Below are 24030 nucleotides of genomic sequence, written 5' to 3' on the forward strand. Positions count from 1 at the left end.
CAAAAAAATTCCATCACTAGATATATACAAACCAATACAGACAAGAGAGTGCGCACGCCCACCACCAATATACTGTAGTTCAATCACAATGAATCCAATCAGCTGACTACCCCTCCGACAATTTCCTTTACTAACATCATCATGCGACCTGACGTCACTGTGTTGTCACGTAAACAACTCGTTTCTTCACTAATTATCACTGTATTGCCTATTTACTTATTATAAACAAATATCTTAATGTTTTTCTCACAATCTTCTCTATATATCTATATATATCCACCCTTTCGAATAATACTGTAGTTTTACACTTAATAACCTTTTAACTACTGTATAATACTGTACTACAGTATTCTAAATACTCTTACTTAAAATAAATTGTCAAAATAAATCTCCTAACTAATCAAGAGTGACAAACGAGTCAATCACAGAGGATCCCCACAGCAAAAGGAGCCTCTCCACTACGCAAGGATGTGGGGACCTCTCCGACCCTACAATCTGCCCCCAGGCAACCGAGTGTGTCTGCTTGTACATTCCTTGTCCCCTGAATGTACCTGACTGACAACTCTAGTGTGGAATGTTTGTTGATGTAATTCTCTTTGGTGGTGTTGTCGCTCTTCAACACTACATACTTGGAATGCTTGCAGGGTTAGAAAAGATGCTTGCATTTTAAGGACGTTAATGTGCAGATGGTTGGATTTTCTAAATTGCAAATATATATGTGAGAAACATTGTAATGTTAAGTTGTTTCTTCTTTTGTCGTGCCTTATCAACCAAGCCCTTCTGTAGTTGAAGGCATGCTGTTATCCCTTGGATGATAACGAAGCTTTGCTCAATAGAGCGATTATACTTGAGGATCAGCTCTCTTGGCACTTACACCTATAGAACATTAAGAACTATCTGATATTTAAAATTAATGGCTCTGCATAAATTTTTTTTACATTCTTCTGAAGATGATTCCAATAGCTACTTGAGCTCCTCATCGGTTAAGATTTGATTCTATATGCTTTTTTATGTCACTCTTGATCAAAACACTCCCCACTCAATTCCATTGAAATATTCAAGATACTCTTGATTTCTGCACCAACAGTGGGAAACCCCTCAATGCTATTTACTGCCTTACTTTATAGCAATACATCTAATCTTACTTTGCCTATTTTATGACTATTTATTCTCTCATTCTACAATCACCACAATTTACTTCAAAGACCTATATGAGTTAGATATTTCCATTCTTCAATCATCCATATCAACAACCATTGCTGACTATTTACTCATTCTACAATCACCACAATTTATTTCAAAGACCTATATGAATTAGAAGTTTCCATTCTGTAATCATCCATATCAACATCAATTGCTTCATCTTTCTGGTTTCCATTTACCCTCAAAACCTCTGTCTTGCTCACATTTACTATTATCTCCCTTGTCTTAAAACCACTCATACTCTTCATGAATATTCAATCTATGGTCACTAAACCCAATGAACACTATATCAACTGAAAACATCAGCCACTCAATCATTAATTCAAAATCAATCTCATTGGTAATCTAGGTACTACATCATCATCATCATCATCATCATCAATACTATTATTATTATTATCATTTTTACTACTACTTGCTAAGCTACAACCCTAGTTGGAAAAGTAGGATGCTATAAGCCCAAGGGCTCCAACAGGGAAAATAGCCCAGTGCAGAAATGAAATAAGGAAAAACTACAAGAGAAGTTTAAGAACAATAATAATATTAAAATAAATCTTTCATATATAAACTAATAAAACTTGAAAATAACAAGAGGATAAAAACTTAAAAATAACAAAAAGAAGAGAAACAAGGCAGAATAGCGTGCCCAAGTGTACCCTCAAGCAAGATATCTCTAACCCAAGATAATGGAAGACCATGGTACAGAGGCTATGCCACTACCAAAGACTAGAGAACAATGGTTTGATTTTGTGTTCTGATTTTGTAATGTCCATCTGACTACTTGCATTACTCCATCAATAAAAGCATTAAAATGTTATGTATATGTAACATTTTGTCCTTCACATTGCATTTAATAAATTCTTACAGTAAGTACATAGCAAGAGTATGTTACATACATACGGCTATTCCCTTTAACCTTAATACTTTTCATTCTTATGTCCTGATGAATGCAAGAGTTGATGGGAGAAGTACAAGAGGAAGGCCAAGGTTTGGGTGGATGGATGGAGTGAAGAAAGCTCTAGGTGATAGGAGGATAGATGTGAGAGAGGCAAGAGAGCGTGCTACAAATAGGAATGAATGGCGAGCGATTGTGACGCAGTTCCGGTAGGCCCTGCTGCTTCCTCCGGTGCCTTAGATGACCGCGGAGTTAGCAGCAGTAGGGGATTCAGCATTATGAAGCTTCATCTGTGGTGGATAACGGGGGAGGGTGGGCTGTGGCACGTAGAGAGTAGAGTTCCCCTATTTGTTTTGTTTCATTTGTTGATGTCGGCTACCCCACAAAATTGGGGGAAGTGCCTTCGTATATGTATGTATGTGATAAATAATCTTCGACCTATTGAAATTACTTACCAGAGTTTTCCCAGGCTGCTTCTTTAGTTTCAAGTAAAGCGGCAAGACCAATGTTGTCCTTCGTCATAACGCGGTTCAGCATATCTTCAGAACCGTCATGATTGGCCATAGCAAGTTGGTTAAATTCAATTAAGCGCTCTTTAACCAGGGCAAACCTATAATGTACATGAAAATTAACATCTCACTTCAATCTAAGTACAACATAAGTGTATAAAATGAAATATGTTTACTAGTTTCGTTACTTATTCATACATAGCAGTCAATAAAGCATATGATATTTGAATTATATTTGCTACAGAAGTTAGTTACTTTAGTGCAATGGTACATTCTATTACATATTTCTACTTACTTGTTTGTTCTCCAGAAAATGGCGCAACCATCAACATACTTCCTCTCGCTTTCTGTCATATGCTTCGCTCGGGACTTGGGAGAGAATATTCCTTCGTATCCCTCGTTTTTAAGTTCTGGTAAGAAGAAATTGTAGAATTGGTCGGTTTCCACTTCCTGCAAAAAGAAATGTACCCATTAGTTTATCTAGAAATGGGACGAAAATATTCATGAAACCCACAATTTGGAAATATTAATGAGCTTAAAAAGTTACAAAAATGGTAATTCCTGTTAAATTGTTATCATTACTCATAATGAGTATACAAACGGCAGACTAAATCAACTATCATCAACATAACCCTACACAGAAGAAAAAGTCAAAGTACAAAATGCTATAATCTAAACAAATTTAAACATAAATGGCTGATAAAAAGTATCAAAAAGGTAAAACAAATGCAACTAAAAACAAATAAGTTTGTTAGAACTACAATGACTACAGCCAAAGGTAAATATACTATGCCAGGGAAAGTTATTTTGAGTCTCATATCAAAAACTGTAGAACGACATGACACTGAAGCTATGACACAGAGCAAAATTTGAAAACAAGAGTGATAGCCAAACTACAGGCGATCAAACAAAACATAGAGGAAATGAGGAGCCAGTGAACAATCTTGCAGGCTATCCAGCAAAATTGATGGCCATAAGCGTTCCATACTTGAAAATCAATACTACCAACAAAATTACTGTCCCTCCTCAGAGAAGAGAGAATGATAATTTACCTGAAGAGTAATGATATCTGCCATATAGTGCTTTATTTCGTCCATGATCCCTTTCTTTCTATATTCCCACTCTAACGCCCATGACGGACAATAACCGTACATTTGCCGCGTAGCGTATTTGTCACACAATACATTATAACACATAACAGTGAATATACCTGAAAATAAAAAAAAAATAATTAGCATAGACCATTCCTAAAATAGAGTAATTTACATAAATTCACTATAAAGAATGCTAAAATTTGTTTACTTTTTAAATGATAATGCTACAGAATCAACACTAACTGCTGTAGAGTAATCAATTGCAATATTCTTTTGCCAAATACTGTATGACATAACATGCACTTTACTATGATAGGCACAAGAAATCAATAAAACAATATACATAGAGAAGTAATCACTCAAACAGAAACTGAGATATGGATATATCCTACTATCAAAAAGACGATGGAAGTAGCTTAAAGAAATGTCATGCATCATCAATATCATCACCAGCCTTCTCGAGCACAGCTTTTCTAGAAGGGTGTAGATATCATTAGGATTGGGGAAACATGACAGCCAAATTGTAATAAAAGAGAAAAGGACAGAAAAGAGCAAGAGAATGAAATTTTGTAAAAGATGAGAAGGCCATGTTGAATGATGCAAGGGTGAATGAGATAAGAAAGAAACTGAATCAGACTGAACAAGCAGAATGATGACTGCCATTCATGGGCTTGTCTAAACTTATGAAAATGTGGTAAATGAATGGACCAAAACGGTTAGTTGGAATAGGAGTATTGTCGTGATGATACACAAATACAGTAAGGGGAATAGTGTGAAAAGTATCCAGTAGAAGGATTGCCAAAGGTGACTTGGAAGTGAAGGTTGTTGAATAAGAGTATATCAATGGCAAAATACAGCTGAGAAAAAAGATAGGTAGGGTATACTGTGGCAAGAGGCTGGTCACCAGATAAATCTCAATAACTGGGATGGTTTTGACAGGTGACAAAGAAAGGCGAAAAAATTCATAAGTTAAGGGCAATGCCGAAGAGCTACCTAGACCAGATGAAATTCAGGCAAAGGCTGACGGGGCACGAAAGATCCTACTCCTGACATTAGAATCTGTCCAGGAGAAAACCTAGTGCAACTACAGTATAACATTATTAACGAAGGATGTTTACTCACATGACGGCTTAGTTAAATCAGATTCCACTAAACGGATCCAAGGTCTTTCAGGTGGATGCGGGGTAGTTACTGGAAATACAGGAGAAAGCATTAGGGCATTGCAATGAGACAACGAACAGAAAATATTGTAAAAAAAAAAAAAAAAAAAAAAAAAAAAAAAAAAAAAAAAAAAAAATACACAAACACCTCCAGTCATCTTAATTTCATATGCTTGAACAAAACTATAATAGCTGAGAATTTTACATGTGGATCCAGTATATGTTCAATAAATAATGTATCAATGAGGATTAAAAGTGACTTATTGAAAAAAAAAATTTGTATAAAAATAGATAATCAAAAATAAAATCTGCAAAAAAAGTTTCAAAAGGAAGAGTCCAACATCAATTCCTTTGATATAAAACCATTGCACAGGCTTACAGTTTATGACAAATAAATAATTATTGTTTATAAAGGTAAAGATATCTGGTTTCAGTTCCAGTACCATCCGAAAAGATGCTCATCAGAACGTTAGCTAAGTAAGCCCAACCTCCACACCCATTGTGGTGCCCAACCACAGAGGTCTCCTCCCCAATTAAAAGCTTAAACTCACGGTTCCGAACTGGGATCGATCTACTGACATGTGAATGGTAGGCAAACGCGTTAACACCGTACTATCCAGGAACAGAATTGCAATTAAAAAATCAACAGCAAAATGAATGCCTAACTGGCTCAAAATTTATTTTAGCCAATCTTCCAAAACTATATTCTAGCAGACGTCGATACAACAAATGCTATATAAAGAGTTTGATTTTAATGCTGCTTACTATGACTGGGTAAAAACGAAAGAGAGACTTCCAGCCTAACGGGAATAAGGCTTGTGCTTTTACCTTTCTTCCTATACAACATTCACGATAATAGAAAGATAGAAACTATTCACAGATAAATACATCAAAGGCTAATTTAATGAAGTTTAAACACACTACTGTACACCCAGAAATATACTGTCCCGATAATAGAGTCATTCATTGGGTATGAAGAAATAGACTTCTTAACGATTCAACACGAGAGTTCCACCCTTAGACGTGGATTTTCAAACATTTGAAAAACAGAATGCTATATTCTGTATAGAGATAAATGCTAAACAGAGCCAATCATTCATTCTGGTACAACTGTCATATCAAATTGATCAAGTTTTTAATTGACTAGAGAATTTTTATTTTCCATTAAATACCTTTTTACCGCCAAATTTTAACTCCTCACCAAGTTATAATTAAGCAAACTTTAAATGAAACACCAATCATATTATCAAACACCTATTTTCTATTCAAAGGCAATTTTGATCAACCACCAAATATTATTTGACATATAGTTATTTCAACCACTGATTTGTTATTGTCTACCAAATTTTGATCAACAAACAAATCTTGAATGACCAACAAATTTTGACCTACCCCCAAATTTTGATTAATCATTAAATTTCAATTGACAACACAAAATTCATCAATCACATTTAAGTTTTAGTTGATACACATATTGAACACTCACCAAGTTTGAATTGACTGAAAATGTTTCATCAACCAACCATCAAATTTCCATCAACCAATAATTTGAATAAAACACTAAGTAAAAACTGACAATCAAATGTTTATAAACGGGTAAGTATCACTTGCTCACCGTTGTTTGATCAACCACTAACTTTTATTTAACCAGAATGTTTTTTTTTTTTTTTTTAGCCACGGGTTTTAATGGACCTCCAGATTTTGATCAACCACAAAATTTGGATCAACTGCTAAGTTTAAATTGATCAACAAATTTTTATCAACCACCAAATTATTGACTAATCACTAAATTTTAATTAACCCCGAATTTTTGATCCACCACCACGTTAAATTGACCATGATCGATTATCAATTTTTAATTGCCCATCAAATTTCGACTAACCACTAAGTTTAAATTAACCACAAAATTCTTACCAACCACTAAGTTCCAATTGACGACCAAATTTGACCTAAACACTAAATTTTAAATAACCAACAAAGTTTTTCAATCAACTTTTAATTGATCATAAATTATCGACCAACCCACAAATTTGACCACGAAATTTCTATTACCCACTAATTTTTAATGACCAATAAATTTTCATTAACCACTAAGATATAACTGAACGCTAAACTTTGATCAACCATCAAGTTTTAACAACATATCACCAAATTTTGATCAACTACTTAAATTCAATATCCCTAATTTTGACCAACCACTAAGTTTTACTAATTAAGACCACTACATTTGATCAACCACTGAATTTTAATTGACCACCAAATTTCATCAAATATCAAGTTATAATAGACCACCTAATTTTTATCAAGTTTAAATTGCCTTTTAAATTTTGATTTACCACCAAGTTTAAATTGCCCACTAAATTTTGATCAACCACCACCAAGTTTAAATTGTCCATGAAATTTTGATCAACCACCAAGTTTAAATTGACCACCAGAATTTGATCAACTGGTATGTTTCAACTGACTACAAAATTTTGATCAACCACCAAGTTTAAATTAACCACCAAATTTTTATCAACTGCTGAGTTTTAATTGACTATAACATTTTAATCAACCACTAGGTTTTAATTGGCCATTAAATTTTGATCGAATACTAAGTTTTAATTGACCACCAAATTTCGATTAACCAACAAGTTTTAATTGACCATCAAATTTCGATTAACCAACAAGTTTTAATTGACCACACAATTTTGATCAACATTAAGTTTTAATTGGCACAAAATTCTGATCAATATTAAGCTTTGATTGACCACGAAATTTTGATCAATGTTAAATTTCAATTGACCACAAAGTTTGATCAACAATAAGTTTTAATTGACCAAAAAATTTTGGTCAACATTAAATTTTAATTGACCACAAAAGTTTGATCAACAATAAGTTTTAATTGGCCTAAAAATTTTGGTCTCCATTAAGTTCTGACCGGCCTCAAAATTTTGATCAACCACGTCTAAATATACTAAAACATTATCAACCACTAAGTTTAACTGAGAAACTAATTTTGATCAACTACCAAGTTTTAACTAAGCAACAAAATTTATTCAACTACTCGCCTTAAATAGACCCTAAAATCTTGATCAACATTAAGTTTTAATGGACCACAAAATTTGATCAACCACGTTTCAATATACTAACAAATTTTGATGAACCAATAAGTTTTAACTGAGCACCAAATTTTGATTAATCATAGAGATTAATTTGATATATATATATATATATATATATATATGTGTGTGTGTGTGTGTGTGTGTGTGTGTGTTTATAAATTACCACACCACTTTTTTTTTTATCAAAACTCTGATAACTTAGTAAGTTTTAATTAACTACCAAATTTTAATCAACCAAGTTTTCACTGACCACCCAATTTTGATTAATCACTAGGTTTTGATTGACCACTAAGTTTTTTTTTACCATTAAATCTTGATAAACCACCAGGTTTTAATTGACCATAAAATTTTGATTAACTACCAAGTTCAAATTGACCCCAAAATTTTGATTAAATAACAAGCATTAATTGATCAACAAATCTTAATTAATTACTTAGTTTTATTTGACCACCATATATCTAGTCAATTGTTAAATTTAATCGACCAACAACTTTTTACACTACAGTTTTAAATTACCACCAAATTCTTAATAAACAATTTTTAACCGATTACTAAATTTTCGTCGAGAAGAGTTTTATTTGAGAATAAAATTTTAATAAAACGCAAAGATCTAAATTGGATAATCGATCCTCTAATACACTTGCTTGGTGATGCTGAGGCCGTAAATATGTATAAACAAAAGAATGCTCAACTGTATCATCAGCTGGAAATGTCAGAATCCGTACCAACGATTATACTCATAAATCTATTTGGACACACACAAACACACACACACACACACACACATATATATATATATATATATATATATATATATATATATATATATATATATATATATATATATATATACACACAAATTATATTTGTGAGCTTTAACTCCATCTATAGGAAAACTTCATTCATTTTAGAGAGAGAGAGAGAGAGAGAGAGAGAGAGAGAGAGAGAGATTCAGCTATACATCTCATAATTGGCTGAGGAAATAAACCAGCCCATAGAACATTTTGAGTGTCTGGATGAACGTCTGTTGGAGATAATTATTACTTGGATATATACAGATATGGAAGAAATAAATTGGGAAGAATAAAGAAAAGCAGACTACACCAACAACAACAACAAAAATGCTAGTTACGCGTTTCAAATCCTGCATCTTGTCATGTCCCCCTTTTCTATCAGTTTTTTTTTTAACTTATTCCAATAAGGGAAATCCATGCAATTAACGAAGGATTATATCATCAACCATGTTAAGACATTTGGTCCAATACTCGCGTACACGACAGATTTAATGCCCCCCCCCCCCCCAACAAACTCCATGAGGCTCCCGTGCTAAGTTAGTAGGTCACTGCAACCAGCAACAGTTATAATCAGTCGTGGGACACCGAAGAGACGGGCCACAAATTTATGAGGAACGTGGGAAGGTAAGACGAGGGTGAGAAAGACAGGAAGTTGCCACTCGAAAGGCCTTTAAATGCTGTTTTTTAGTTGGCCAAAGGTGAAAGATCAACTATAGGAGTTGGAAGGTCAGGGGGGAGGGGGCACAGTTAGGTATTCATTTGAAACCGTTAGTGCGAGCAGTTGCCATCATTATCAATGCAAGATCCTCGCCTTAATTAATATTCCCTCAATTTCTTCGCCGTTCACTTGTTTTACAAACACAAGTTACCTACCTGTGTGATGGGATGAAGATGCCTAAACAAATTCAGGAAAATTAAACAAGCTTCATAAATACAATTAAACACACACACACACACATATATATATATATATATATATATATATATATATATATATATATATATATATATATATATATATATAAATTTCTACCTCATACTTGGGATCAAACGCTAGCCCCTTCTAATGAAAGGCCAGGTCGAAACCAACCATGCCACGAGAGGCCATTAAAAGAAATCGGAACCTAACGCTACCCAGCAGTTCGAGGATTTACCTGGCGAGACATCAGTCTCTTACCAGCGAGTTTTACCCGATTTCCCGGCCCACCACGTGACACAATTGGTAGTAATTCATTCAAATTACCCCTAATGAGTCAATATGGATAAATATCAACACAACATCGTGTTCAAATAGAAATAAAATTCTACCTCATACTTGGGCTCTGATCCCGAGGTCGATAAGAGAATCCAGACATTAATGTATCAAAAATATATATGGCTTATTTGAATATGAAAATCACGTCTAAATGTGCAAAAATTTATCATTAATAGAATGCCAAGCAACAAACTACCAATTAGCTACGATGGTGAAGATGGGTTGATTACAATTCTAAGTACAAAACACCTAAATTCGACTGGTATAAGTACAGAAGAATTGTCATTGACTTTTATCTTTCTTCGTGGCCAAGTGGTAGTCACTGTCTATACAAGCTTGCCGGACCAGGGTTCGATTCCCGGCCGGTCACAAGCTCTTGTCTTTGTGTGATTTCGCCTGGGGCTCTGATCCCGAGGTCGTTAAGACAATCCAGACATTAATGTATCAAAACTATATATATATATATATATATATATATATATATATATATATATATATATATATATATATATATATATATATATATGTGTGTGTGTGTGTGTGCGTGTGTGTATTTATCCCTTTCTGAGTGGGGTTACCTTAACACGGTGAAAGGGTTTGTATATTATCATGATCAGCAAAGGTGTGCTAGTCAGGGTGTCACCAATACTATGTTGGTTTGCTGTGAGCGATCAGACTAAAGTCTGGAGGTTGGATCAGTGGAACTTCAGAAGTTTAAACATGCTGCAAATACTTTTCTGTTGAACAGGTTGATGTAAGTCTCGTTGCATAGTTTATAATATGACTGATCCATTTTAACATTGTAGCTGATAAAATACTCTACACATTTCATTACTTCTCATATACAGTATATATAGTTTATTCGTTATTTCTCTATCTCCTTAACTCACTGGACTGCTTTCCCTGTTAGAGAGTTCTTGGGCTTGTACAATATGCAGCAAAACTCGTGATACGTGATACCCGATTTCAGTGATTTCCGTTCCAAAGTCACTACTGATAACTTCCACATTCTTCACATTTCTAATAAGACTAGGTTCCTAGGACAAAACATTTTGAAATTTCGCTCAATAAAAGATAGAGTTCATTAAGCATGGTTTTAAAAGTATTAATGTTATTTTATCAAAATATAAGCTAGAACATTAAGGAAATATCAACACAATAATCGGTAATTATGGTAAATAAAAAAAAATTATAAACACTTAATGAATCTGACTTTTTAGCTACCATAGTAATGTGATGGGGTCTAACCAGACAACAACTGGTAGTTTCACGGTGGCACTCTGACAAGCAAGTCATCTGTCAAATATGGCTAGAGCTACTCAACAGCTACCGGATAACTGTAACTCTGGTTAAGTTTATTTCACCAGATTCTCTATACCAAAATAGATATAATCAATCGCCTTAACATCGACGAAACAACGGTTTATAGATGGCTAAACGGTACAATGAAGGAGAAAAACTGAAAAGCCATCCCAGGAGGTGAGAGACACGGCTGCTGCACAACCTCAGAGGAAGACGATGCCAGTAGCATAGAGCCCTCCTATCGTCATCATCACCCTTATTATTATTATTATTATTATTATTATTATTATTATAATTTAAGATACGTTGTTATTGTCTTTCTGTAGAATCTGCACATAATACGTGTGGCTGACTATGTCTGACCTGATCACAGTCTTCCGTTCGTAAAGTACTGTATAAGTATAATGAAAGAAAGATAGAATTAATTGTATTTCTAAAAGCGAAAATAACTCACCACCTCGCTTCTTTATTTACCTATTTACTTTTTTTCAAACTGAAGAAATCCGTTAGATGACTAGAATTATATAAGTAGCGTTGACTATAGTCTAAACTATGACTTGTAATAATTTATTGCAAGTGTTGAAATCACGACCCTAACTAACGTCTGTTTTATACACAAAACGACATAAGCAAAAAATAAGTAGTAACTTTGAAATCATATATCAAATGCATAATTTGTTACCATTAGACTATAGGGCTCTGCTTAATTTTTTTTCTTCCTCTGGACGCCCTCTTTCCCAGTTTCCTTCTATCCACACAGACAGTTCAAAGACTAGTTTCACTATTTCGCGGAGTCACGTTGACAAAGGGATTCGTGCTACAGTAACATATTTAATTTTTGTTCTGAAATTTCATAAAAGCAGGAAATGGTATTTTAAACGATATAACATTTTTCAATGATAAAATTATACATAAGGGACCAACGTTGTCTATATATATATATATATATATATATATATATATATATATATATATATATATATATATATATATATATATATATACACACGTTTAAAAAGTGAAATATAAGGTTTAATACTAAGTGACAACTTGAGAACAACGCTTGTCCAATGCAAAAAAAAAAAAAAAAAAAAAAAAAAATCCAGTTTTGCTGCATACTGTACAATAGTATTCTACTTTTTCAACTATGATTGTAGTGTGGCTCATAATAATAATAATAATAATAATAATAATAATAATAATAATAATGATAATAATAATAATAATAATAATAATAATGATAATAATAATAATAATAATAATAATAATAATAATAATAATAATAAAAATAACAATAACAACAATAATAATTATAATAACTCATTTCAACCTACAAAAATTGACTCCATAATAAAAGACAATGGTCCCTGCCACGTTCATACTTTAATTATATATTCAGGTTTCAACTGAACGTGCAGAAAACTTTCACATCATTTGACACTTGATACTCCTCAGAAGCTTCTTTACACACATTGCACCATGCTATACGTAGGTGTCAATCTTTCATGCAATCTTGGGCTTTCTAAATTCTAGAATCCTTCCTTTTCAATAATTCTTCAACACCATCTAAACAGTGTTATCTGGGTCGTCTTTTCGCTACTAGAAATTACTTTTTATTTTTTTTTAAAGATTTACTTAAATCAACTTCTTGCCATCTTTCTACTTGGCTAAGGACCCATCGCCTATATCTGGACAAATCTTTTTACCACTACTACGTATCCCACTTTTCTCATCATTTTTATTATTATTATTATTATTATTATTATTATTATTATTATTATTATTATTATTATTACTAGGTTAGTTACACGCTAGTTGGAAAAGCAGGGGTCCAAGAGTAAAAATGGGCCAGTGAGGAACGGAAATGAGGAAACAGATAGAATAATGTGCCTGAATGTACCCTCAAGCAAGAAGCCTATAACCCAGGACAGTGTTATTCAATAGTAAAAAAGCTATGACAGTTCCCAAGACTAAAGAACAAGGGTTCGATTTTGGAGTGTCCCTCTCCTAGAAGAGCTGCTTCCCATAGCAAAACCCTCTCTTCTACCATTATAAAGTAGAAAGTAGTCAATGAACAATCACCATGCAGTAGTTAACACCTTGGGTGAAGAAGAATTTGTTGGTTATCATAAAGTTGTAAAGAGTAGAATGTGTAAAGAATAGGCCAAGCTATTCGGTGTATGTGTAGGCAAAGGAAAAATGAGCCGTAAATAGAGAGGGATACAATGTAGCACCATCTTACCCCTCAAAGGAGCAAAATAATATGTGAACACAGTTCATATCAAGTATTTGAATTTTACTCTCTTATTGCCATTCATTATACACATTCCATACTCACACAGGAAAACTAGCTATATTATTCTATTCTACACAGCTTCCCAAATTGACTTCCACAAATATTGAAATTCTCTTCCCAGTCTTTATCATACTTCCTGCATCTTGCTCTTTAAGTTCAACCAGTCATTGAATACCAGGGGCTTTTTCAAAATATGGAAGTATACATATATAGGACTTATTGGTTCCCAGTAAAGGATGTGGGGCTAATAACCTCATCTCCAAAGACTTAGTGAAAACTGAGAGGCACTGCTCTTCTGGCGACACCCCTACAAATCACGAGGGGAAAAAAATTCCATTGTGTATTTAGGCCCCCGGTTTTGCCTTATTCTAAATTCTTGGTGTATTCTTTCAGTTGTATCCAGTTACTCCATCTATAGAGTAGCTTTATTATAATTTTCTTTTCTTTTATATGAGGAATATTTACCTGAAACCTAACTATACTATGGCAGATTTTGACAATACTTTCACCTACTGAAACACTGGACACTAAATTTTCTTCTGTTGTTAGCACAAACAATATCCATTATGTTACATCCTCTACTAGTTGGTGTATCGACCCACTGATGGGGGAATTCATTGTTGACAAATTCTAGTAGCTTCTATTTCTCTGTGCATGATGTAGAATTTATAGTGTCCCAGTTTACAGTTGCATTGCCCATTAGGACAGCTAGTTTATTGTTCACTTGTCCACATTGTCTATACAGCTCTTCGTCCTGTTCTTGTGCTTGATGTGGTAGACTGTATATTACCAGTATTGACATGTTTTTCCTATGGGGTTAATATTTGCACCTGTGACTTCATATTCGGTTTCTAATTTAATTTCTATTGGGTTTAGGTGATTTTTAACATAGCATTATCCCTCCCCATTTTTGTTAAGGTGATCATTATTGAAAAGCTTATAACCTTGGATTCCATATTCTTCAACAAAAACTTTTTGTTATTTCTTGAATTAAAATCTTGGTAATATCTATGATATCTAGTTCCTCACTAGCTATCATTGGCCTGATATCCATTTTGTTTTTTACTGAGCATTGAATTGTGCCATTCTGGGGGAATTTTCTATGATTTTCTCTTCCTCTGCGGCTTTGCTAGCTTCCTTGATTTACTAGAGTTCTAGCTTTACTTCTATTTGAATTATCTAAATTGTCTGCCAAATTTCCTGTTTATTGTTGAAGGATTATCAAAGGTTGACTTCGTTCTTTGTCTACTGTGTTGCTTAAGCAATTGTACAGGTTGAGATTAAGAAGGTTCCCGCATACTCTCTTACCTTCTTCATTAAAGTGTATTCCCATCTCTTTTTGATAATTTTTTCGTGCCATAGAAAGTGTCCCATGGATCTATAAAATTTAATGTGACTTTCCTTTGCTGGCATATGAACATTAGCCTTTCATTAATCCCTATAGTCTTACTAAGGGTGTAGTGTCTAATGGTAAGTCTCGGGAGTCTACCAATAACAATATTGTATCATTGTTCCCAGTTGCCTGAACAATAATATTGGTCTTGTTCACAATTATCGTTTTACTAAATACTTCTATCTTCTGTGAGTTGGCACCTGGATTGCACCTGACCTTTCTCTTCCAACAGGAGCCGAAATGCTCCCAATGGTCCTTTAAGATGGAGTCTCCGATCAACAGTTTCGACTTGCTCTTCCTCTGCTAGGAGGGGGAGACTGTTTTTGGTAGCAGTTACATTTCAGGCTGTTGTTTCGTCTTGCCATTTCTTACTACCTCTGCTAGTGGGTTGCGTGAAAACTGTTTCTGTAGGCAATTATTTCCTCATTAACTTCTATCATTGGTTTTACCTTATTTTGTATCTCTTGGGTTTTATTAATTCCATTTTCTACAACATCGTCTATGACTTTTTATTTCTCATTTCCAACTGTTGGAACTTGAACATAATTTCTATCATTTGTTTTCTCAGCTCTTAGTTTTCATTTTCCATTTTATTTTTTATTTCCTGTCCCTGCTGGAAGAACAGGCATACACTATTACGGTGTAGGTTTGCAGTGCACCCTTCTTTGCAGTCGACGCACCATTTGTTTATCTGGCACTTTGAACATCTATGCTCTAATTTCAGTTTCTCACTCAACTTTAATTTCTTTATGCTATTGTCTAAGAAATATCTATTTAGAGATCTTTGCTAATTACTCCTATACCACTACTATAAAAAGGGGGGGGGGGGGTGGTACAACTGATTATCACTAAAAGCAGCAACTGGGATTTTTCGTTGACCAAGACTCCAACAAGGCACAAAGGCTATATCGACCTCAAGTGCAGTTGAGTCTATTTCACTATGGGTCGGGCACAGGGAATGGTCAGCTAAATTTATTACATGTTAGGAATGTGATTTGCGGGACACTAATAGCACTACTCATAATAAAAAGAATGCCAGCCAGCCACCTCCCTTTTCAGCGAGTCAGGTCATGTCACCCTAAAACAAATCCAATTTTTAAAGCTTTCGTACCTATTCCATACATGCGTCCCATTTAATGGCAGCCGTCTTACATTTGCTTGACTACTGTAGTTCCTATATCGGTAATTCTTCCTTCGAATAGCTTGGAATCAGTCTCCAACATTCCACTGGGGATGTTCAGGAAACAAATATCTAAAAGTACTACTAGTAAACTAAAATTTCCTCCATTATTGTCACTGTTCTCTTAATCAAAATAATAAGAATGATGCTGATGACTACAAAATGTCAGTTCTAAAAATAAAGAAGGAATCTAATAATAATGATATATTACGAATTATCAAATTTATTTCGTTACGAGAGTTTCCAGTAGCCTTATTAAGTCATTTTGTAAGGGGGGGAGAGAGAGAGAGAGAGAGAGAGAGAGAGAGAGAGAGAGAGAGAGCCCTAGTTGTACACAAGCCCTCTAGATAGAAGTGTGGTGGCAAAAAAGGTCCCTTGAAAGGAGCCACCCCAAAAACGTTGGTGGAGAGGGAAGGGGGGATGAAATGAAGGGAATGTCTAATAATAAATGTTAGCAGCGAATGTTGTACACGGAGATTTCATTCACTATAAAATCGAGCTATGTTTACACAGTGAAATCTGCAATTCTCAAAAGGTAGCAATACAAATGCTTAAGAGGTATATATGGAGTACAATACTCAACTTTGTGAATGTATACGCTGTATACACATGATATACAACGAGTATTTAAAATACCCAAATCTTCCTTGAACTTTTTATATTTGGAGTGGCATTTATGTTACTATGAAATGAAAAGAAGAGAGGGCAATGCAATGTTTGAAATTCATTAAGGAGTTATGGATGTTTTATACTTAACATTAGCCCTGAACACACATGATAAACACGAATAAAGAAACGAGCAGAAAGCAAATCTTAAGGCAAACTACTATTTCACGTCAAAAAGTTATGGTTAATCATTTGGAATCAGATCTACATTCATAAACAAAAACGGATAACAGTGGGACGCTCTCATTTGAGAGTAAGCAGAGCCTTCTGAAAACTACCCTCATGATGTCACAGGGTAGGATGGTCATGCTGGCTCTAAAATATGAAACACACACACAAACACACTCTCTCTCTCTCTCTCTCTCTCTCTCTCTCTCTCTCTCTCTCTCTCTCTCTCTCTCTCTCTCTCTCTCTCCAGTTCTCGGAAGCTCACGGGATCACTTGGCAGCCAATCGTCATCTACACTATTTCATAAGAGCAACGCGAAGCACAAAGAAGAGAGAGAGAGAGAGAGAGAGAGAGAGAGAGAGAGAGAGAGAGAGAGAGAGAGATTGTCTTCATAGATGGGAGAACAAAATTCCCTTCTTCCGAGAGTGCCAATGATATATTTACACCACATTAATTCTTGTACCCAAGTGCGTGGCTAACTATATACTAGCGAGTGCGACTTTATTCGTATGAGAGAGAGAGAGAGAGAGAGAGAGAGAGAGAGAGAGAGAGAGAGAGAGAGAGAGAGAATCCCTATGCGTATTCAATTCCGATTGATCTGACAGTACATAAAACTTGATTGCTCGCTAGAGATTATTGAAGGACAAAACCAAATTATTCAGTCAAAGGCCATCAAAGACGTTGCAAACTGGGAGGCCTCTTTCCCATCTGCCATCATATTTCGAGATGTCTATTCAGTCGATGACGTACGGCTTCCCCCTTCCTATCTTGGATCTAACCTTGATAAAACGACCGTATAAATTCCAAGGCCTCATTAATATATATAGACCTCCGGCAGGTGCAGTGTGCATCGGGGTCTTCTTGTGAGATGTTCCATCCTGATTCAGTAATTGCCTGATACTTGTTACCCAATAAAAGTGATTAATAATGGTCCAATGCTATGCGCTGCTGGTTGATTTCGGTGCCATGTAGTCATGCAAGGCAAAATTACATAAAATGGTTGATAGGTCTTACTACTGTTGGCGCCATGTCAGCATTTATGGTATTAAAATTAAATGATGCCAACACGGCACATATCCACGGAAGTTCGTTTAATGTGACAAATATCTGGGTCTTGATAGGTCAATATGACACTGAGGATCTAACCAACGATTTCCGTTTAATGTAAATTGCTGCGTTGTCTAACTATTAATAGTAGTAGTAGTAGTAGTAGTAGTAAAACAGTAAAATCTATTTTAGTCCCAACGAAGGAAAATCAATAAACCTGCTGAATATTATGCTCAGGTGTTAGGTTATAGAAATTCAAATGAAGGTGCAAATACATTTTACACTCTATGACCACAACTCGACGGTCATACACGCAAGAGCCAACTGCAAATACAGTAGGCCTAAATACGATAACAGCCAGTGTGTGTTCAGTTAGCCATACTTGTAATGTTTATACGTTCATAGAGACCTCATTATTTTCATTACAACATTTTCCGTATCCCTTTACATTTTGCTTTACTTTAATTCCTTTAACCAGAAACGTTACTAAAGAGGCGTGAATAACCGGGACTGAACAGCAAGATAAACACTGTACTTGTGGCCCATTTAGTCAAAATGAAAAGTATAAAAGAAAGTAAATCACCCTCTGATCTAAATGCCTTTAGCCATATCAGTAAGACCATTTAAAAAAAAAAAAAAATTGCTTCCTTCAGCTACCTCGTAAATCGGGTGTATTATTTGCTCTTTTAAAATAATAACTAAAGGGTAAAGGATATCTAATTTCCTATAGATAATGAGCGGCAATTAGGAATCAATCTAACAACTTTCCTTTCAAACACATGAATTACATGTGCATGCAACTACGACTCAAAACCTATTTAAACAGACAAATTCAGAAACAACGCAGAAATGTCTCATTGAAAACTGTAAGTTTAAAACAAGGACTTTTGTTTTCTAATCCGAGGACGGACGGTGTAATTGAACACGTCCACGATATGGCCTCCCACGATCTAACACCTGCTCAACACCTGTAGCTAACAGACTCTCTCTCTCTCTCTCTCTCTCTCTCTCTCTCTCTCTCTCATGGCTGCAGGAAACGTTGCTGATTTTGTTTTGAAAGTCGATTCCTATTATAGTCACTTCTGAAAACACTACATTATATAATATGTGTTAGAAGATCGATAACCCGTATGTCAAATAAGAATGTTGTTAGATCGTCTATTCTAAATGGCTGATCTAAGGTTTATATTGACGGAGGACTGCGTCACTAAATATACGCATATTTCTATCAGAGATGTGACAAGCGAGAAAATCAAGGGTTTTCAGAATTTATAATCAGTAGTTATTCGACTGCCTAAAATAATCATATCAATTCTACGAATTTTTTTAACTACAGAAGCAAAATGTCGGTAAACTAATACTAAACACAGATATATGAAGAGAGAGAGAGAGAGAGAGAGAGAGAGAGAGAGAGAGAGAGAGAGAGAGAGAGAGAGAGAGAGAGAGAGAGAGAGAGAGATATTCCACGTTGCCAGATTGTAAATAATCTGTACCTCACACTGAGAAACCCGGATGGAATTGCTAGTCATATGTACGAAGAGTCTATTTATAGACTCTCTGGCAGAGCATATCATTTTCCCCTCGTACACGTCTCTCTCTCTCTCTCTCTCTCTCTCTCTCTCTCTCTCTCTCCTCTCTCTCTCTCTCTCTCTCTCATTAATTCCTACAAGACCAAAGACTCGCATTGTGTAAACACACCAGCAGAAATATTAAATATATATACAGGGGTAAAGATTAACTAAGTATAAGACACAAAAGATAAAAATAATGTATTTCATAGATCTCACATGAGCACGTCCAATAAGATATAAAAGGTATTCAATCCTCACCCCTTAATATTATTGCCATGACAAAAGTTGCTTCAAGATAACACCTGAATGATATAGTTTCACTTATACTTCAACTGGTGTAGCCACATCACGTATCTATACCGAGGCAAATCTGGTGCATAAAAAACTCCCCTACAGACACTACCATAACGACTCGCCTCTCATCATGGAACGTCCTTATAATTCATGGATACAAATAAAGCAATCTCCCTATTCGATGCGTCTTTTCATCTATTTATCCATGTTTTCAAGGTCTCTCTCTCATCCTTCCTCTTAATATATTAAAAAACACAGTCTTTCTCACCAATCCATCTCCCCTCATTTGTTCTACAAGACCGAACCATCTTTTTAAGTGAACTGGCCTTCTCTTTACCTTCACTTTCATCTTAAACTACGCTTTCCTTTCCGTTCTTCTTATGTCCAAATAGTATCCATACATTTCACCTCAATGGCTTACTCGCCTTGCATTTACTAATGCCCTCATACGCTCCTACTTTGACTTCTATTTCACATCAGTTGCCCCTACAGATTAAGGCCTGGCAACTTCATCCAAAAGAGAAAGATATAGAGTAAGAATGGTGAAAATCTTGCCTTGAAAAGGATAACCCCAAAAAGGTACAATTGTGAGTTCTAGTCTTGTATATAGCTAAAAGGAAGGGTGGTAAGGAAGAGACATTTGTATTGGTGCACGTGGTCCTAGGTTAAGAATTCGGGTTTCAACAAGTCTGTATTTATTCTTAGTTGGTTTCAGGAAAGAAAGGTGGATGTCATGGTAATAGGAATATACGGGTAAGCGACGAGATAAACTATGTATTAGGTAGAATTAAAAATTTTGATTTTATCAGAGTGTTTCATTGTTAGAGTGGCAGGTGTTTATTTCCAAATAACATGATATAAAGCAAGTGAAAATAAAAGACAGTCAACACTGGTGAGGATGGCTTCATGCAGGGTAAGGTCTATGGAAACTGGGTTAGAACTGCGCACAGTAGCTGCAGGATCTGTGGGAATCTAATGGTTCGAGTATCCGATCACGAGACAAAACTGGCATACATTCTGGGTAGAGGCGCATGATCAGAAAAAAAAGACCGAAAGGTTAAATTGTGCAATAAAAGGTTTGGTTATAATGTACATACGAATCATTAACACATCTACGAGTATAGGATGTGATAGAAAATCAACATATGAAAAAGATGGATAGGTTTCTTTTTAAGAAATTTTGATGACAAAAAGGAAGACTGGTGAGAAGAACCAATAACGCAAGGTGTCGGAAAGAGTGGGGGAGGGGCTAACGTATTCGGCCAATTGAGTCAAAGACTCAAAGAAGAGCGACAGTATACAGTACACTTCAGAGGAGACGCAGGCCGTTGTCATTAAGGAAGTGTGGTGGGGAGGGGGGAATAAACCCTTTAACTGATGGACCTTCTACGCCAAGTGTATGATGCAGATGTAGCTGTAAAGCTTTTGAACCAGAGGAGGAAACACCTTTGGCTGCGTAGTTACATCAGAAAAATAGCTGTAATAGATTTACTTCGATGCAACAGGAGGCAGACACACTAACACACAAAAACCTACATACATAAGAGAAAAAAAAAACACGAAATATAACATGCAGTACACACACACACACAATATATATATATATTATATATTTATAATATATATATATAATATATATATATATATATATATATATATATATTATATATATATATCCATCATTTTTCTTTCCATAGTTTTTTGAGTTGTAACTACCTTATGTTCTAAGGATTTAGTATAGCTACAAGTTTCTGATGAATGTCAATATATTAATTCTGATTTCCAAATACCACCTTGTAATCTTGGCCATTACATGAAAATATAAGCAATTCAACTAATAAAATCTCATCATTATCGGTCATCATCAGAGAGAGAGAGAGAGAGAGAGAGAGAGAGAGGAGAGAGAGAGAGAGAGAGAGAGAGAGAATAATTTTTTTCTGTACTTTTATAGTTACATTGCTACTGTACTAAAAGTTTGATCACCAAACGTGTTATCTTGTTTACAAAATATTTACCTGAGAAATGGTTTCTAAACTTCATGTTGTTCCTCTCTTGCTAATTAATCTTCGACGCTGACAATCCGAGAAATGTTCCCCACGCCACTGTATTTGAATAGCCCACTAATACAAAACTCTAGTCTTTCAGGAGCAAATAAAAAGGCAAAGAGGAAAAATATCTCTAAATGAAACGTTTCCACTGATTTCCTTTCTCGCAAATCCGCCAATGAATGTTCCCTACGAGCAATGCAGGCACTAGTGACTACTACAGACACCAGATTGTTCATAACACTGACAAAGAGATGTCCTTTCCTCACTATTTAAGGTTTGGCATTCGTACCAAAGACGTACCACGAAATGACGTCAAAAAAAGCCAATTCTTGACAATAATGGAAGGGGACGAAAATCTCACTTTCTGTTGGAACGACAAAATCATGTAAATATAAAGAAATACGTTCTCCCACATCTGACTGGGCTAAAACTGGAAACAATGGCAAGTTTCACATCTTATCTTATTCATATAAATGGGTTCTTTGTAATGCAATTACGTAGGAAATTCAGGGTGAATCACAGCCCCTTTATAAACGACGTAAGTCCATCACACAGATACATTGTGGTGACAAACAGTTTTGCGGCATGAGATTGAGATACCAGATTGGACAGGGTCGTTGGCAATGACCTTCAATGAAGGATGACAACATTTTGGCGGTTCCTTTTCAAAGCCTCGCTCAACTCCTTTATTTGCCATTTAGTAATTTCTCTTCCCGGCGAGATTCTACTAATGTATATCTCGTCGAATCTTGTGCGCCACAAAAACTTGGTGAGACCTGCATTCCAATCCTTCACTCACTTCTGGCTTTCAACCTTCAACGATCTGGGAGATTAAAAAGGAAATATATTGGAGAAAAACGTGTGATTTCAAAAGACACAAGAAAATAGGGAAATCTAAATCTTAGTAGTTGAAGGGTAATAAAGGTCAATGAACCAAACAATATATTGCTTTCATAAGAAATGCAACTACATTTAAGGCAATAATATATGTTTACTACAGGTTTTACTTAATCTTGATAATCACGAAAGAATGGTCCTGCTCGTCGCAAGAAAAAATATGATTTTTCTTTTTCGAAATATAGAGTAATTATTGTAGAAGTTGCCAATTACGCAGCACTTAGAACTCCTGTTTTTTAATTTCGTCGACTACTATCGTTATCATTATTATTTTAGATTATGATACATTTGCGAATGTTTTTCAACCACTTATGAAGACAAAAGAGAATAATAAGAAAAGAAGAGTAATCTAAACACAAATTAAGGTAACACATAAAATTGAAAGAGAATGCATCATGACAGCTTAATTAACGAAAAGTAAGTAGAGCGATGGCCCTTGCACTTTCCAGAACTATCACAACCTTCCTCTGAATCACAACACCTCGGATGTTGATGCTTTTATAAATACTACAACAACAGACTATTGTTTTAGGTACAGGCATTACAAGAGAAGGGGTATCGTTTCATATTGCAAGATACAAAACGGAATTTCTCCGTCGATATTCCAATCATAAGCAATGTTCTCAGGATAAAAGATATCATCACTCCATACATTTTTTTTTGGGGGGGGGGGGCGGGGCTGGAGAGTTTCAGATAATTTAAAATGTAATTATGAGTACCTGATGTCTTTCTTCAAAATTTCATGGAGAGGCCCGGCCCTTTAAACAGTTCAGATAGAAAATATGCTATCTGGAAAATAAAGAAAAGATAACATTTTATTGGTTCGCAAAAACACCCTACATCGTTTTAAGAAACAACGGGATATCCCATCTGGATCGTTTCTAATGTGACAGTTATCAATGAAATTCTAAAATTATCTAACAGAAAAGTAAATCAAGTGAGACGTAGTTCACTGTTGATTGACTATTTGTAATTTATCTTGCGTCACGAACATAGCTTTGGATGACAGATAACAGGACTAACACGTCATCCGGGTTTTTTTCTGCTTCAAAATGTTTTTGGTGTGTAGTCTCTTTGTCGCTTGTGGTGGTGGAGAGTTAGTTACCCGTCATTCGGTGATACTGGAGGAAAAGGAGATTTCGCAGACAAAGAAT

At 35.1% G+C, this 24030-nt stretch overlaps 1 protein-coding gene across 1 annotated transcript in view; it reads right to left on the reverse strand.

The window, feature by feature from the left end:
* Window positions 1-24030, reverse strand: part of LOC137642596 (uncharacterized) — a 176806-nt gene that overhangs the window by 14140 nt on the left and 138636 nt on the right. The window contains exons 2-5 of the mRNA XM_068375292.1: window positions 4824-4892; window positions 3660-3817; window positions 2903-3057; window positions 2554-2708 (exon numbers count right to left, since the gene is read on the reverse strand). Coding sequence (XP_068231393.1) covers window positions 2554-2708; window positions 2903-3057; window positions 3660-3817; window positions 4824-4892 — 537 coding nt within the window. The remainder of the gene's footprint in view (window positions 1-2553; window positions 2709-2902; window positions 3058-3659; window positions 3818-4823; window positions 4893-24030) is intronic.

Source organism: Palaemon carinicauda, chromosome 6, assembly GCF_036898095.1.
Source record: "Palaemon carinicauda isolate YSFRI2023 chromosome 6, ASM3689809v2, whole genome shotgun sequence".
In the NCBI taxonomy this organism is placed as follows: domain Eukaryota; kingdom Metazoa; phylum Arthropoda; class Malacostraca; order Decapoda; family Palaemonidae; genus Palaemon; species Palaemon carinicauda.